This window comes from Zootoca vivipara, chromosome 5 (genome assembly GCF_963506605.1).
Source record: "Zootoca vivipara chromosome 5, rZooViv1.1, whole genome shotgun sequence".
Classification (NCBI taxonomy): Eukaryota; Metazoa; Chordata; class Lepidosauria; order Squamata; family Lacertidae; genus Zootoca; species Zootoca vivipara.
The window spans coordinates 22044946-22062752 of record NC_083280.1 but is presented as its reverse complement, the minus strand read 5'-3'; the positions used below and the strand labels follow the sequence as shown (position 1 = coordinate 22062752).

The 17807-nt window shown below is 43.2% G+C and overlaps 1 protein-coding gene across 2 annotated transcripts; it reads right to left on the bottom strand.

Annotated features, from left to right (window-relative positions):
• Window positions 1-3764: 3764 nt before the first annotated feature.
• C5H3orf33 (chromosome 5 C3orf33 homolog) lies at window positions 3765-17047 on the bottom strand. 2 transcript variants are annotated; one of them, XM_035133387.2, is made up of 5 exons: window positions 16876-17047; window positions 13603-13662; window positions 9547-9700; window positions 6906-7066; window positions 3765-6671 (listed from the first exon to the last, which is right to left on the bottom strand). In XM_035133387.2, exons 1-5 carry the CDS (start codon window positions 16957-16959, stop codon window positions 6405-6407), a joined length of 726 nt encoding a protein of 241 aa, XP_034989278.1. In that variant the 5' UTR covers window positions 16960-17047; the 3' UTR covers window positions 3765-6404. The 2 variants fall into 2 exon arrangements, with proteins under 2 accessions (XP_034989278.1, XP_060130444.1); XM_060274461.1 differs by having other exon boundaries at window positions 16775-17004.
• Between the last annotated feature and the right edge of the window lie 760 nt (window positions 17048-17807).

Below are 17807 nucleotides of genomic sequence, written 5' to 3'. Positions count from 1 at the left end.
CATCTAGAGACAAGGCTTATTTCTGCATAAAGTTTCCTTTGCCCACACCATTCAGATCACTGCCTACCACAGGTGTAAAGTGGATTTATTTATTTATTTTTAACTATGTGCTCTAAGCAAAATTGATACATACAATAAGCAGAGCAAGAGCCTCTTTCCCCGCCTAAAGAAAATCTATCAGGCATGCTACACATTGCAAAACAGAACGCTGCAAGCATTCTGAAGCACTGTCTCCCCCTTCCTTTTATTAATTAGCTGCGTTTCCTTTCGTGGCTGTCCTTTTTCCCCCCTATTCCGACTGAAGCTCACCACTATAACCCCTTACATGGATTTCGGAATCATCAGTTGACAAGTTTCCAAGCATTTACTCCCTCACCAGTAGGACTAGAAACTTGGGTTTTTCAAAACGACTCGAGTCTCAACGGAAGCTCCATTTGATATTCCACTTACCACGAAAGTAAAATGTGTGGAGTCGACCAATTCTTGCAACGGAATAGCGGAAGAGGCAAACATGTTTCTAGATAGAAATTTGGAAGTATTATGTCCACCAGCCGCTGAGGCCACCATGAAGGAATTTATCGCATTCCCAGACTTTTAACAACAGGTTTGCTGCAGTCCAGGATTCTTTACTATCTTCACCCCAGCAATGAATCTTCACTTAATCACTGAAGATGCTGCTACACTGTAAAAGTAGATGTTGATGAACTCTCCAGAGTTCCCCAATTCAGTTTCCCCACCTGGTTGCCACAAAGTTACTTGTTTCTACCTTGTTATTTCCAAAATGTACAGGGAAAGGATGTGCAAGTTTCCAAGCCTTTCCCAGACTGTTCTTTTAGGTCCTCTTCTTAATAAAAGCTTGACTAAAAGAGGGCAGCAATTAAAGCATTCTAAAATACATTATCTCTAAAGTTTAGGCTAGTTTCATTTGTGCTCTTCCTCAAGTCCTGTAAACCAAATTGGTCAGACCACACCTGGAATACAGTGTCCAGTTCTGGGCACCACAATTTAAGAAGGATGCTGACAAGCTGGAACATGTGCAGAGGAGGGCAGCCAAGATGATCAAGGGTCTGGAAGCTAAGCCTTACGAGGAATAGTTGAGGGAGGTGGGTATGTTTAGCCTGGAAGAGAGGAGACCGAGAGGAGATACGATAGCCATCTTTAAATATCTTAAGGGCTGTCACATGGAAGAGGGAGCATGCTTGTTTTCTCCTGCTCCGGAGGGTAAGATTTGAACCAGTGGCTTCAAGTTACATGAAAGGAGATTCCCGCTAAACATTCGGAAAAACTTTCTGGCAGTACCGTAGGAGATGTTTGGCAGTGGAACAGACTCCCTCAGGAGGTTGTGGACTCTCCTTCCTTGGAGGTTTTTAAGCAGAGGTTGGATGGCCATCTGTCATGGATGCTTTAGCTGAGATTTCTGCACTGCAGGGGGTTGGACTAGATGACCCTTGGCTCCCTTCCAACTCTACAATACTATGATTCTTTAAGATGGTGCCAGAAGCTCCTGGCTCTCAGAACTCAAGAGAGGAGGCTGTTTTCCATGCTAGATCCCAGTCTAACCCTCTCTCCAGCACGTGCATGACACTACCACCATGTATGCAAGTCCTTAAACTAGAGCCGTAGCTTTGGGGGGGGGTTGCTAGCCAGTTTTTTGCCCCAGGTGAAGCCTCCAGTGTCACGGTCCGGTCGGCGGGCGGTTGAAGCCCTGGCTGAGGACGTTAGGACCAGAGGCAAGATGGTGGTGTAGAAGCAGGAACAGGTGCAAAGCTGAGGGTCCAGCAGCAGGCAGTCGCAGGGTCAAGGAGCAAGGCGGAGGCGAAGGTCTGGGAGTCAAGGAGCAAGGCGTCAGCAAGGCAAAGGTCCAAGGGTTGAGGAGCAAGGCGTCGGCAGGGCAAGGGTCCAAGGAGCAAGGAGCAAGAGGCCAGATACAACAAGGCAGGGATAGCGTTGCTATGGCAAAGAGCTGAAGGGAAATGCTGAGCTTTTATCCCTCCCAGCTCTTGCCACCAGGTGCAGTGAGTTATCAAGTGGCCTCACCTGAGTGACCACTCCTTGCCTCTCCAGCACAAGCTGAGGCAGGCCCCAGTCCTGCAAAGCACTACAGGCCCCAGAGCCGGACTCCTGCCCATACTCCTGACATCCAGAGAGGTAACATTGAGGCCCCAGCCTGGGTGTGTGCATGTGAGGAGATGCCAACTGGATATTTGACCCAAGTGAAATAAAGCCTAGTTTCGCCCCTGCATAAACACAGTCACAGTTCCTCTTCTGGAATAGTGCAGCCCTGCAAGAAGGGGGAATATGCTCTGCTATTCTGGCCAGCAAACCTGCTTCTTCGCTGTCTTTCAGCTGGTGGGAGAGAGAGCAGGGGTAGGGGCAATATGTGTGCTTTCCCAAATTAATTTTAGAGCACAACTGCACTCTGAGAGATTTGCATAGGAAACATTAGTGATAGATTCAGTTCAGCATCTCTTTCAATGCCAAGCTATTAATTCTAAAGTTTGCTTGACAAAAAAATACACACATAGTGTTTAAACAGCGGCGTCATTTTCAGAAAGGAGCAAAACCTTATGGGCAGCAACAGCCCAACCTGCCCCAGCTTTCTGCTCTCAGTATGGTTTTGGACTCCCGACTCTCATCAGACCCAGCCAGCATGGCCAATAGGGATGATGGGATTTGTAGTCCGGAACATCTAAAAGCAAGAATAGTCTAAGGCAGGGGTTCCCAACAAAATTTTCTCGAGGACCCCTCATCGAGCCGCTATTGTGACAAGGACCCCCATTAATTGACTTACTTGCTTGAACATCAAATGCATTATCTTCCTCTTCATCTGTAGGCCTTTGTCGTTTTAACGAACCACTTTTAAACCAACGGTCCATTTTTAACTACGAGAACTGTAGCTTCCGCGAAAAACAACGCTTTGTTTACAAACACTACTGTTTTGCAAAGAGGCAGCGCGCGCCAGGGAGGAGGGAGGGGAATAGAGAAGACAGGGTACCTGCGCAGTAGCGCACAAATGAAGCAGACGCGCGCAAAGCATCTTGGGGAGGTGAGCGTTAGTAGAATGTGCGCGCTGCCTCTTTGCAAAACAGTAGTGTTTGTAAAGCGCCACCTAACGGCATACAGCAGAACTACTGCCTCTGTCTAATTCTAGTTTTGCGCTAGACTCTGGTCATGCAGGAAGCGGCCAAAACAAAAAATCTGTTATCATACGAAATATATTTAAGATATTTTTTTATTCTAATAGCATCTTGCGGACCCTTCTGGCATAGCTCGCGGACCCCTGGGGGTCCGCGGACCACCTGTTGGGAACCACTGGTCTAAGGAGTGTGGGAACAGATGCTGGAAGTATCCCACAGAGATGCAAACTGATAGCATTGTTGGCCAACACAGACTACCAAAAGCAAGGCTTGAACCTGCCCTCTCCGCAATCACTGCTCATCAGTCAAAATTGACTCATAGCATGAGGAGTGATCCTTGAGCAATTAGTACAAATTGACTGAAGTGTTACTAGCAAATGTAAGAGAAGTGGATGCTCGTCTCACGTAGAGACAAGATGTTTGGTGTCATTTGAAAGCAGCCAAGCCATTTAAAACTCATTTTCAAAAGTTACTTCTCAAAACATTCAAATGACGTATATTTTTAGGTTGTTGTCTAAAATTGCTGGTAGGAAAAGAAAGCACTGTACATGACATTTTTCTTTTCTTTTTCTTTAAATAACTCTTACAGATGAAATGCTTGCAAAAAAACCCAAACAAACACAAATACTTAAAGTTTATCACATCTGCCTGAAATTCCATTAGTGTAATGTAAAAGCACAACTTTATTCTATGCAAAAGAAAAAAGAAAAATGGGGTGGGGGAGGGGAAACACAGAACAGAATATGACATAAGTAGCAAAAAACAATGAGCCTTGGGCTCTGATCCAGAAATGCTACCCAACAGAACCCCTAAGTGTTATCAGTTCTGATTGTATTTTGGGAGCAAAGTTTGGGGGGGGGGGTAGAAGAGGGGAAAGGAAACTCCCGGCTCTGAATACCCTGCCCCCAGCTGCCCCCCCTTCCTTATTGGGAAAGCTCAGCTTCTGTTGAAAGACAGGCTCAGGTCTTCATCAGGAGTTAAGGTGACACAACAGAACTGCAGAGCCTTACATACTGCACAGGTGCATATTTTCATTCGTTCTTTCATACTGCACGGGTGTTTTGCAATCTGCACAGCTACTGCAATGAAAAGCCTAGTTCACTGAGAGGCGTGGAGGAACAGCCTGTGCACTGCCTTAAAAAAAAATACTAAAAAGGCATTGTGGCAGAGCCAAGGACTGTCCAGGAAGGACATGATTATCCTTCAGCGCAGTTTGCAAAGCCCCTCGCCAAGGCCCCTCTTTCCAATTTAATGCCTCTTAGCTGAGAAAGGATCCAGCTCAATTCCTCAACTCTTTCTCCATTCTTCTGTTGATACACCCATGCACATAGTATTAATTATTAGGAGTCATAAACAACCATGACAGTCTCGGGTAATATGGCACTGCCTATTGATTTATCCTTTCAACAAGACATAAGGTACGGTCCTGAGATCCAGGCTCACAAAAAGGGCTTTCCTCACTGTTGGCAATCTCAAAATGTGTGTGTGTGCACCAAGGCCCATCTGTCATAGCCGGTAACAGATGCTCTGTGCACATACAAACCACATTTTCAGTTGTGATGCTTTCAGCTATACGGCTAAGGAACAAGATATTAGTGAACTTCCAAGAGAGGAAAAGGTCACTTCATTTCTTCAAGGTATAGAAAATACGTAATTAAGTATGTTAAGCTTTTAATGACTATATATATGACATGCTCCTTTTAAGGGAGCAATTTGCAAAAATTATACAGGACAACAAGAGAAATACTAGTCTGTTTAATCCGCCGTGTACAATATTATCATATTCTAGATTGCTTAGCAAGATTATTAAAATAGTAGCCTTATCATCGGGCCGCCAAATTCTAGCTAAGCATATAAATTAAATGGTTCAGAACAAACAGGCATACATAATGTTCCACCAAAGTAAACAAGAGTCAAGTGCTCAGATCTTATGATCATCATGTCGATTAATCTTGGCAGGAATACATAACGAAGGTCATACAGGAATGAATTTCCATTTCAATGGAACTTCGAAGCAAGTGAGTAGAATTGGCACTGCAACCTTAGAAAGCAGTTCAAAAGCCATGTAAGCAGTGCCACTTTACTTTTAAGTCTGTTCAGCGAATATGGAACCAACCAAGGCCTAACTCACGCAAGCCGCAACTATGTGCAGTGGTTTGTAACGCTGCCATGTAGGCCCTGCTCAGTAGAGGATGGGAAGCTGTTCATGAGAAGCCATTTCCCCACATGGTTCGGTGGATTTCAGCCAATCACAACTCACAAAGACAGCATAGAACATGGTGCAGTACTCCACTCATCAGCTGCATTAGAACCAAACCTCAGAATACAACCAGAGTCAAGTAAGTGAGAGCAACTTCTTCTAGAACAGTCCTGCTATATTCCCAGGGACAAAAACCAAGAACTGCGATTCCGATTTTTAAAGCTCGTACATGGTACAATGTATGACAACATACACTTGCGATATCCCTGGGAACAGAGACTATGGAGCCCACTGGTGGCAAATGCCCACATTTTCAGTTGATGGCAGGCAACCAGCACCAATGCCAAATTGCATCAGTTTACAGCAAAGGTGTTAGGCTCATGCTGATGCCGTGAACTAAATTTACCCCAAAAGAGCATTTAGGAATTCAAGTTACTGTTCAGTACATTACCACCTCATCACAGGCTGATGCAGCAGAAGAAATAAATCAGCACTAACTAGCTGATTAAGAACGGTGGCTCCCACTCCTGGGAACTGAGCCTATGTTCCACTCACAACCTCACAGGGGGAAAAAAGCTTCTCCACTCTGCTGCCCAATTCAGGTTCATAGCTGCCAAGTTTTCCCTTTTCTCGCGAGGAAGCCTATTCAGCATAAGGGAAAATCCCTTAAAAAAAGGGATAACTTGGCAGCTATGTTCAGGTTCTCCACAATTAGGGAAGGACTGACAGCAGCCACATGCATGGATGAGACATACCCCAGTTAATTCCAGTATTTCCCTCTATGAAGCAAGCTTTCAGTTTTATTCTCTTGCTGGAATGTTACATGGCCTAGATTTGGGTCTCTTTGTTTTTATATTTTTGGACAACTTACATCTGAATTAAACCAACATCTGAATACGCAATGTGCATCTATCTCCTCCAGAAACATGTTCTGTGATGTTTTTGTTTTCTTCCCCTTAGCCAGAAGCCACCAACAGAAGGCCAGGCATTAGTTGTGATATTCTGACAGTGTTGCATCCTTCTCCATCTGGTGTGTGTGTTCTTCCCCCTCTACAAACCCATCGATTTTAGAAGCGGATGCTTAGCCAGGTTGCAAATTGTTTTAACTTCTGCATGTATCTGTTGTTTCTTATACGCTCTTTCAGTTTCTCAATTAACGTTGCTTCTTTCCAGATTCCTTTGTTTTTCCTCACGGCTTTCAATTCAGCTCGAAGGAGCCTCTTGTGGAGTTTCCAGTATATCCGAGATTCGTGAGCTAGTCCGTCGATACGGACTGTCTTGCCAAGCCCTCGTCTCAGGATTTCTTCATTTAGGCAGATGCTGGAAAATCTACCCTGTTCGGAATGGACATCGATAGCGCTGTTGAGTGTCTTGCACAAGAATTACAGAAAACAACAGCCACATTACAACACCTTAAAAATATTAAATACGCAGAAATTAAGGCTGCGATTCTATGCATTTTTGCTTGGCAATAAGTCCCAGTGAACACAACGGGACTTCAGTATACATACTTAGGATTAGGTTTCATGGGTGCATATCCACCACCACCCCACCCCATTTTTATTTACCTTACTTACTACCACAAGGCAATCGAGCTCCGAGTCCTTCCTTCCCAGAAGTTGGAACCACATCATCTGTGGGGGTTTTACCTCTTCTTTCAACCAGACCGTGCCATCTGGTGTTAGCTCCACACCAGCAAGTCTGACCAGCAATAAACCATCCGAATTCCCTAAGGATGCATGCACAATAACATTGTTTAATTACAACATTGTCAGAGACATTTTGTTGGCTTAATAAATCTAAGCAGCTGGGGTTCTGATCTGCTAGGTTTACATGGAAAATTTCGCAACCTGAGTGAATATTCTTGGTTTTACAGCCAAAACAGTGGGTTTGGGGGGGGGGCTTTTTTAAAAGTTAACATTTGCCACGGGCTGATAGAGCCAAAGCTACTTCAGAAATCATTTGCCTTGTAATATTTCCAAGATTCTCCATTATTATGGGATTAATGTGGACTCCCTACCAAATTTTGCCTCTAACAGAGTCAAGCAACACAGAGCCAGTGTGGTGTAGTGGTTAAGAGCGGTAGACTCCTAATCTGGGGAACCGGGTTCGTGTCTCCGCTCCTCCACATGCAGCTGCTGGGTGACCTTGGGCTAGTCACACTTCTCTGAAGTCTCTCAGCCCCACTCACCTCAGAGTGTTTGTTGTGGGGGCGGAGGGGAAAGGAGAATGTTAGCTGCTTTGAGACTCCTTCGGGTAGTGATAAAGTGTGATATCAAATCCAAACTCTTCTTCTCTTCTTCTTCTTCATCAAAGAAAAAATTTATTTGGACTCTAAGTGGAGGGACCCTTATTCACTTTCCCAGATGGCATACGCATCCTGGTATCCAATATATAAAACATATTTTGGGCTGGAGCAATACTTTATTGATCTCACGCTGGGACCACTTAGAAAAGCAATTACAGCTTTGTGTTTTCAGTGCATGCCCTCCGCAAATCCAATGGGAAGATTTAATAACAAAGACTCTGCATCTGGGAGTCGGGAGACATGGAGGACATTGAACCGTATTTGTTACGGTGCCCTTTATATACATCCCCTAGACAAAAAATTCCTTGACTACCTCCTTTGCTCTCTTTCCAACCCCCGTCCCCTTGAGCAAATCTCTATTTTGCTGGCTGGCAAGAACATATTTATTACTGCACTGGTTGCAAAATTTGCCTTGGCTGCAAGTAAGTTGAGGGCTAGACAAGTATCCTAAGGGGAAGTGTGAGATGTGGAGTGCTTAACTTATGCAGGTGTGATTTTTGCATTTTTGTATGTTTGCTTTGCTGTAGTTGTTCAGTTTTAAATCAATTATTTGTATTTTACGCATTGTGGCCAGTTGTGATGGCTTATAGCTTTTAGCAATGAAGATTTCATTCATTCATTCATTCATTCATTCATATTTCCAATGATGTGGAATATAAGAACCTTCCATCACCAGAGAACCAACAGTACTGTACGGCTTTCGGTATCAAAAGTGATCAGGATACAGACATGAAAAAGGAAAACATATTTTGACGTTGCTTATTTAAATGGTACAGGTTATACATCTGCCTTGTGCACCTGTCAGAACAACACTTGAGGGACATAAATAACATAGACAACCCTTGTAAATAATCTCCTGTAAGGAGTGACAGTTAACCTTCGTTCCACAGCATGTGTTTCCAAGGTGTGCAGAAGGCTTGAGAAAATAAGGAGTATGCGCTTCAAATTTTATACTACTGTATAAGTACAAGCTGCTCAAGCTGTAACGTTTGAAGTAGTCCTCGTTTAGAAAATGTTCACTCTATAGCTAGGATAGGATGGATTATACTTCAAAAATACTACCGTAGGACCTCTGTCTTTGAAGTAGGAAAACAGTCAATGGTTCAGTTATTTTCATCTGTGCGGCACTGTTATGGAAATACAATGTTATCTCTATATCAAGCCATGCAGAAGTAAGAAAGGAACACATGGTAGGTACAATAGTTCTAGAATTCCAGAATCACTGCTCTTAAGAATGACTTTTAGCCCAAGGGCTTAATTATGCTCAGCTCAGTAAGATTTTTGCTCCCTTTTCCTTGAGTGGTAGACCCCAAGCAAATGGCTTTTGAAATTCTCCTCAGTTGTATCTCATGTAGCATGGGGGAAAGCAACCCTGAATCGCCTTTGAGTTAAGTGGAACAAGTTGTGCAACTCCTTGGGTCCTTGCGATTCTGTTTTCACTTTGCTGGATTTCATTTCCCATGGATTTCTCAAAGAGATTAAGACAGCAATCCTAACCCTGAGAGCAAGCCTCATTGAATTAAATACGTAGCTAGGATTGCAGTTAAAGCACTCAAATTCCTTTGCAATGTCTAAGCACATATTGTATTTGCTTTGCGGATGCATTTTCTGGGGATTCTATTCAATGATACCAGGCACATCGGGATATTATTAAGTATCAAAACCAAAAAGGCATAAGCTTTCCGGGAATACAGTCCATTTCATAAAGTGCATGAAGTGTTATCCTGAGTTTGTACATACATACCCACATGATTGGGGTGGTGGAATTGTGTGGAAGGGTGAGGTCAGGACAAAATGAGCGGAAAGGTACAGACTGTGACAATCATGCTATTAAGAGTATCAAGTTTGCAGATAGTTAAATAATGTTTAACTTGGCCACGCATGTCTTTCATCCTACTTACATCTTCTCTGCAAAGATGAAATGATTGGAAGGGTAATGGGAACATGCTCAATCTCCAATCCTTGTTCACTTATTCGGTGCAACCGTCCCCGCAACTTAACATTCTTCTCTATAAATTCCACTGGTATTTCCATAGCAGTTGTGAATTTGGTTGTCTTTTCATGAAAAAAGGAAAGAGACAGGGGAGGGGAAATAAATAAATGAAGAACTTATAACGGCCGGATAGATCTCAGTAATCATTTAATTCACATAACATGATACCAGCAAATGTTTCCAAGCTATAACCCATTACAGGTATCACTCAATGGCAAGCTGTCACTCTATAAACTTTAAACTATAAAGCAGTTTAAGACTCTGTGATCCACATATCACAACTCACCTACAAGCACCTGACATGGAATGGGCTATGTTGTTGTTGTTGTTGTTGTTGTTGTTGTTGTTGTTGTTGTTGTTTAGTCATTTAGTTGTGTCCGACTCTTCGTGACCCCATGGACCAGAGCATGCCAGGCACTCTTGTCTTCCACTGCCTCCCGCAGTTTGGTCAAACTCATGTTAGTAGCTTCAAGAACACTGTCCAACCATCTCGTCCTCTGTCGTCCCCTTCTCCTTGTGCCCTCCATCTTTCCCAACATCAGGGTCTTTTCCAGGGAGTCTTCTCTCCTCATGAGGTGGCCAAGGTACTGGAGCCTCAGCTTCAGGATCTGTCCTTCCAGTGAGCACTCAGGGCTGATTTCCTTAAGAATGGACAGGTTTGATCTTCTTGCAGTCCATGGGACTCTCAAGAGTCTCCTCCAGCACCATAATTCAAAAGCATCAATTCTTCAGCGATCAGCCTTCTTTATGGTCCAGCTCTCACTTCCATACATCACTACTGGGAAAACCATAGCTTTAACTATTCAGACCTTTGTCGGCAAGGTGATATCTCTGCTTTTTAAGATGCTGTCTAGGTTTGTCATATACATTGGGCTATACATTGAAACAATTGAATAAAATCAGGCCTTACGAGAAAATATATGTGTATATCCTCTCCCTTTCTTCTTCTTTTAACTTAAGAGCTGTTTCACACATTATGGGCTGCCAATGAGTGCACATTCAACAAAGGAGAGCAACCTCTCACAGTTCCCTTCTGAGTATTATCTGTGTGAGACATGGGCTTGCAAACATGCTTGTTGCATTTTACCATTTTAAAGTATATTCCTGATACATTTCAAAATTTAACATATGATGTCGCCCTATAGATGTCCTACTACGGTAGCAACTTCGGCACATTTCCCTCTCTAAACAATGGGATGTAAAGGTTCAGGTCCTCAGCCTCAACTCATCTCAGAAAGAAAAGGAGCCAGGTTTTAGGGGGTGGGGAGGAGAAGAGAAGTGTGGACGGTGGATGCCCACCTCCGAAAAAGCAGTACGGATGTAGGAGAAGCTGGTAAATGGAGCAGGGCCCAGCAGAGTAAGTAGAGTTTACCACCAGAAGGGTCTTTTGCTATGTTGCTCATATCACATCTGGCTTCTATTACTGAGAAGGTCAGGCCACCAGGAATTAATTTATTACCCAATCCTTCTCTCCTGTTGTCCTGCAAGGTCTCTTCACAGAAACAGAAGACCTTGCAAACAACATCCGAAGGTTCTGTAAATAAACATAATGAAACAAGTCTGCTGATTGCGCTCCGTCTGGCTTTCCAAAAGCAACTGACATTGCATATTCTTACACGGAAAATACTCCAGTGAAGCCATGTTCGGCCACAGAAACTGCACAGCGCTGACTAATTAAAAATTAAAAACATAACAAGACCTGCTCACACACTGAAGCCGACTCCTAGGCTACATCTCAACTAGACAAGTTGCATATAAAAGCAAAGGGACGTGGGTGGTGCTGTGCTCTAAACCAGAGCCTCTTGGGCTTGCTGATCAGAAGGTCGGCAGTTCAAATCCCAGCTCCCGTTGCTCTGTCCCGGCTTCTGCCAACCTAGCAGTTCAAAAGCACACCAGTGCAAGTAGATAAATAGGTACCGCTGCAGAGGGAAGGTAAGCGGCATTTCTGTGCACTCTGGTTTCTGTCACAGTGTTCTGTTGCACCAGAAGCGGTTCAGTCATGCTGGCTACATGACCCGGAAAGCTGTCTGTGGACAAAGGCCAGCTCCCTCAGCCTGAAGCAAAATGAGCGCTGTAACCCCAAAGTCAAATTTGAGTGGACTTAACCATCCAGGAGTCCTTTACTTTTATCTTTTACCTTTTAAAAACAAAGTAAAAGCCCACCCTCGGGATTGCAAGAAACAAGATGAAATTCAAAGCAAGGGCAGTGGTGGGGGACCGTAAAGGTGGAAGACTGAGTTGGAGAAAGATGGTGAGCAGCCAAGTTTTGAAGGTGTTTAAATGCAACAAAAGAAGGAGCCAGATGGACGGCAGGAGGCAAAGCGTTCCAATGGCAAAGAGGGAGGATAGTCAATGAAGTGGTAATATGTCTTTAACATTGCTATTATCTTCTCTTTTACTCCCTGCCAACCAACTGCTCATGGTACTGCTGCTACTATTATTAAAATTGCTACTGCTTCACACATACCACTTTTCTGCACTGGCCCTTACACACAGCCACTCACTATCACCAGCCTGAGATGACAGCTCCTAAAAAGAAGAAATCGGGGGCCTGTCAATTTGGTCTTTAGAAATCCCAGTTGGCACATTGAGACATTTGAAACTTGATTGCTTATGGACCCGTCACAAATTGAACACATGAAACAAAATAGCGCGCGCACACACACACGCACACGCACGCACACACACACAGGGGTATCCCGTTCTCCATCTGGGAAGGAGAATGTATAAGATACCTTTTCTAAAGCAATGTATCTCATCAGATAGTTCTGCGAATAAAACAAAAATCATGTGAAGGTAGTTTTTTTAAAAACAATTACACAGTGATCCTATTGTCTATCTCATGCGTAAATTACAACCCCCCATTTGAGCAATATAGGTTTCCACACTGTCAAGAAAATGATTCATATACTCATAGGAGGAGATCGACATAGATTGCAAAGTGGAAAACTGCCCAGGAAAGTCAATATTTATTTGCCATGTGCCAGAAGACCCATACAGGTACTGACAAAGGAAGTCAAACATAATTTAAGAGAAACATCCTGGGTGATTTGGGGAGAGAGAAACAACGCAACATAAAATAGCAATGGAAGGTTAATAGAATGCATGTAAAAGCAGCTGTTTTTACACAGAACATAGTCCTGTTCAAAGTAGTTAATAACCTAGTGATTTAAAGAAATGAAGCTTGATTTGGGCCATCAAGCAACTGTTACAATGCTGCCTTCCACGTCAGCTTTCCTCATTTGCTTGCTTAACAAATAAGGATTTGGCTGGGAAATGGCCAAATATGTTTTGTCTGTGAAATACATGACTAGCCTGGGACACAAACACTATACATAGCCTTGAAACACGAATGCCCAACTAGTTTATGAGTTTCAAGGAAATACATGAGGCTGTTTTTTAGCCAATCTCTCACGCAACGCGTGAAAAGCCCCTGTTCCATGCATCAGCCAATCTGTACCTAGTTGGCAATTACAACACTCCCTGAAGGAGCATTACCCAACAAGATCTCAATGATTATGTGGATTGATATATGGAGAGATGCTGCTTAAGATATGGTGGTCCCCAGACATTTAAATCTTTTAAAGAGTGAAAAATCAACAAAGTTTGACAGTTCTGGGAAGGACTCTTAAGTCCTCTTCATTTCAATTGGCCCTGAGAAGATAAACCCTCCATTTTAACAGAGAGTAATTTATTTTATATTCATTCTAGTTAGAAAACCGACTGCAGTGAATCTGCTTGTGTTTTAAAATTTCAGCTTACTCTAGGGATCAAGCAGGCTAGAGATCTAAATATTCTGCTAAAAGTACACTTCAGATTGAAAAGGCTCAATTGCAATAATAGACTTTGGCTAAAACTTGCAGATAAGCAAGCAATTACTGCTCATTATTGAACTTGTCCTATGTGCAGCACCTAACCACTTCAGGCAACTCATAAACATGATTAAATTCAATACATAACTTACCAATTTTACACTCTTTGCAAGTAAAATTACTCCAGCTATCGCCATTCCAGTGCTGATGTTCTGCAGAAAATAACATAATAAATTATTTCATTTATTGTTTAAGTCTCTACTGCATGAATTTCATTTAATTGAAGCCAGATCATGCTATCATTATAAAGAGGAAAGCAAAAAATACATATCTGAAAGCAGCCAGAGTTATGTGTCAGAAAGGTTTTCTGACTTAGGTTTCGGTTAATCTAGACAACAACAACAAAAAAACTAAGTTTACAAAGGGATCTCAGATTTAGTTTTCTCTAAGCAATCCATTATTTAAAGAAAAAGTTAAATAAATAAAAGTAAAGTAAATGATACAAAATTTATAATTATTTTTGGGCATCTGCTGAATTCATTACCTAACAGCACAATCCTAACTGGGCCTATTCAGAAGTAAGTCTTACTGAATTCCACATGGCTTCCTCCTGGGATTGTATCTCCCTCTCCATAAAATTTATATACCACTTGGCAGTAAAAAGCAAACAAACCTCAAAGCAGTTTTAGAGTAGAGCTTACTTTGGAGTAAATATACATAGGATTGTGGGAAAATGCAAATAACTGCAACCCCAAACCTCATTAAAATAATTGGGACTTCTAAGATGGAAGGGACTCCAAGGGTCATCTAGTTTAATCCCAGCAATTCAGGAATCACAGCTAAAGAATCCCAGGCAGATGGCCACTCAACTTCTGCTTTAAAACCTCCAATGAACAAGAGTCCACCACCTTCCAAGGAAATCCATTCCACTCTCAAAACAGTTCCGATCATCAGAAATTCCTTCCTAACATTTAGTTGGAATCACTTTTCTTGTAATTTGAATCCACTGGTTCGAATCCTACCCTCTGGAACAGCAGAAAACAAGTTTGCTTCCTCTTCTATGCCACGACCCTTCAGATACTTGAAGATGGCTATCATATCATCTCTCAGTCTCCTCTTCTCCAGGCTAAGCACACCCACTTCCTTCAACCCTGACAGAACTCTGTGGCGCCCCACTTCTCACTTGTTCCCAGGATGGCAAGGAACCACTAGAGAACCCTCTTTGGGTTATGAGTAAATATGCTTAGGAAGGTATCTTGAACACAGCCATCATACCATTGTGCACACTAAACTACAGATCTAGTTACAGGTAGGTAGCCATGTGTTGGTCTGCCGTAGTCTAAACAAAATAAAAATTTCCTTCCAGTAGCACCTTCGAGACCAACTAAGTTTGTCATTGTTATGAGCTTTCGTGAGCATGCACAATTATTATTATTATTATTATTATTATTATTATTATTAAGGATTTTATTGGTTTACAGAAATATGTGCAAATGTCTCCGGTAACTTTTTTTACAGATCAGTTTCATTTGTTGAGACATTGGCAAGGAACCAGCATGCACACTTCTTCAGTGTGCATGCACACGAAAGCTCATACCAATGACAAACTTAGTTGGTCTCTAAAGTGCTACTGGAAGGATTTTTTTTATTTTGTTTAAACTACAGATTATTGACATATTGGATTTGCTCAGAGATGTTGCCATTCTGAAACTGCTGCCCATCACAAATGAGCCAGTCATTTATAAATCTTAGAAAATATGACAAACTGAAAATCTATTTTGTCTATTTTTATTTGTTTACTGGTTTTGACCCAGGTTCCGCAGGCAGCCCAGCAGAACCCAGAGGTTTCCCATCTGACTCCCAGAATAGCCTCTGGTAACCACACATACACACACACAATTTTGAACCTCAACCACTTTCACTTCCTCTCTCTCCAGAGTGTGAATAGCAACAGATGCTCTTCCACACTGCCTCTCCTTATGCAGCCAGCTTCATATAGGTCTATCCAAGCCTTTGCTGATGTTCACACCTTGCCCAAATCTCTGCTAGTAAGAGTGAGTCCAGGCAGAGCGGCAACTCAGTGAAATGAATTGTAATAGATTAATCCTCTAAATTTTATTTAAGGCATGTGCATAAATTTTCATGAGTATTCTGGGAAGCATGGATAGTAGCAAGCTTCCAACTTTTTAATTTTATTTTTAACACACTTTTATGCTCAGGCATTTCCTGATCATTAGTGCTAGAAGATCTACTGCCCTAGATTCCTTGATTTCCTGATATTTGCATACTTGTATACTTCAATCCTTTCTAAACACACCTGTTAGGGAGCAAGCCTCATAAACCAACTTCCTTCTGTGCATACGAGTGCAATTAGTCTGAGAAATCAGAAGTCGCTATTGCTTTTGTTTCAACCAAGTAAAATATCTCTTGGCTGCAATAGCTTTTAGAACTTCAGCCTTGAAGCTGAAAACCTTTTTCAAAAAGGTTGTGCTATATGTGCTGCCATAAACCTTAAAATGTGTTTTTTCTGAGAAAAAAGGCAAGTATTCAAGACGTTGCACCCCTGAAGAATTTCCCTCTTGAGACCCCATGATTCCAGCTGATGTGGTGTAAACCTCCAGATTAGACAATTAATCAATTAAAAATATTTTGAACAGTTAAAAAGTTGCCTTAATTAATTGAACAGCTTATTTTTTAAAAAATTAAACCTGTGGTCTTTTAAAAGTGTAATTGCAGCCACGGGGAAGGTCTTTTAAAAGTGTAAATGCAACCACAATTTAGATCAGGGCTACAGACCTCGTGGCTGTGGAATTCAGTCTTGTCTCCAGAACTATTTCCCAAGTCTGCATCACTCCCGTTCCCCAACTCCTCTTTGCCCCACATGACAAAACACACTTTATACTTTGAAGGAAGGAGAAGACGTTTACAAGTTAGTATTTCCTAACGTCTTTGGACTGCGGAGGAACATCGTTTGACTCCACGAAATCAAACCCTTCCCTCACAAGGAGGACCAAAGGCATCCCGTTTCCCCCTCGGCCAGTGAAGCAAATCGTGCATGTGAGCAAAGGCGGAACCATGTTCCTCCCTCCATCCGCCCCCGGGTCCCTGCTATAGCCTGGCGCAGCAGAGCGACAACCCAGAACCTGTTCCCTCCCGTGCCTCCAGGGCACGCAATCAAGAAGGGGAAGAGCGCCTCTGTGCATATGCTTAGTGCCCATCCCCAACGATGGTGCGCGGCCACGACATATTTGGAGAAGCAGCAGGGATCAAGGGCTGCAGAGATTCAACATGCCCATTTATTGTCTTGGTCGTCGCCGTTCTGACCTCTTTTCGTTTCAGCCAATTCCCAAAAACCTAAGGGCGAAGGCAAGCAAGCGCGCCTGGCCGAGGCGCCAACCGGCTCCCTCCCTCGCCACTGCTCCTACCCGGACGAGGGTGAGGTGCTCGTCCGCCCATGCCGAGAGGCGAGAGACGTAATTCGCTGGCTCCCCGCCTCGCTGCCCCGCCATGGCTGACCTGGCGCCTCCACTGCCTGCGCCTTCCTTTCCTCGGGCTTCCGCGCGCACCAGGGCGCAGCGCCGCTTGCCGGACGCTTGCAGGAGTCGCGCCTTCAATGCTGCTGCTGCTGCTGCTGCTGCTGCTGCAATAAAAATGCACCAAGAGCTTGAGTCGACGCCGGTGTTCTTCCTTCCTTCTCCTAGCTTCCCCTTCGTGGTTTGCCGTAAACAGTTTACGGCGCAGTCTTAAACAGAGTTGCCCCCTTTATTCTGGCCAAATACGGGAGGAGCGATTTTTATTTTTGTATCTGGTGCTGAAGTGTTGTTTTTGTTTTTATTATGTATTTTGTGGTTTTATATCTTGATTTTATTCTGTGAACCGCCCTGAGACCCCCGTGTATAGGGCGGTATATAAATTCTAATAATAATAAAAAAATAATAATAATAAGTGATTTCAAAGTAACCCATTACCAATCTGTTGCAGCCTATTGTCAACACATGCATGGATTTGTAAATCGCGTATGAGCTTGGCTACCCAGAGCTTAAATATGACCTTTCACACCATGGGCGGGGGGGGGGATACAAAACTATCAATACTGGACATTGTATTGGAATATGGGACAACACAGGAGAGGAGGGCAACCCTAGCTAACCATGTCTTCTCAGAACTACTGAATTTTCCTGGTTGCTCCCAGGCAGGTAAACCAGCTACAGCCCTATACACCTATTTGCCAGAAGAGGGAAGGGCAATGGCACCTAAGGGAACTTACTTCTTGGGGGAGGCATGGTTAGGGTTAATGGGGGGGTGCTTAGGTGTTTGCAGGTTACCAGTGAGGATTGGGCAGTTGCAAAACTTGACA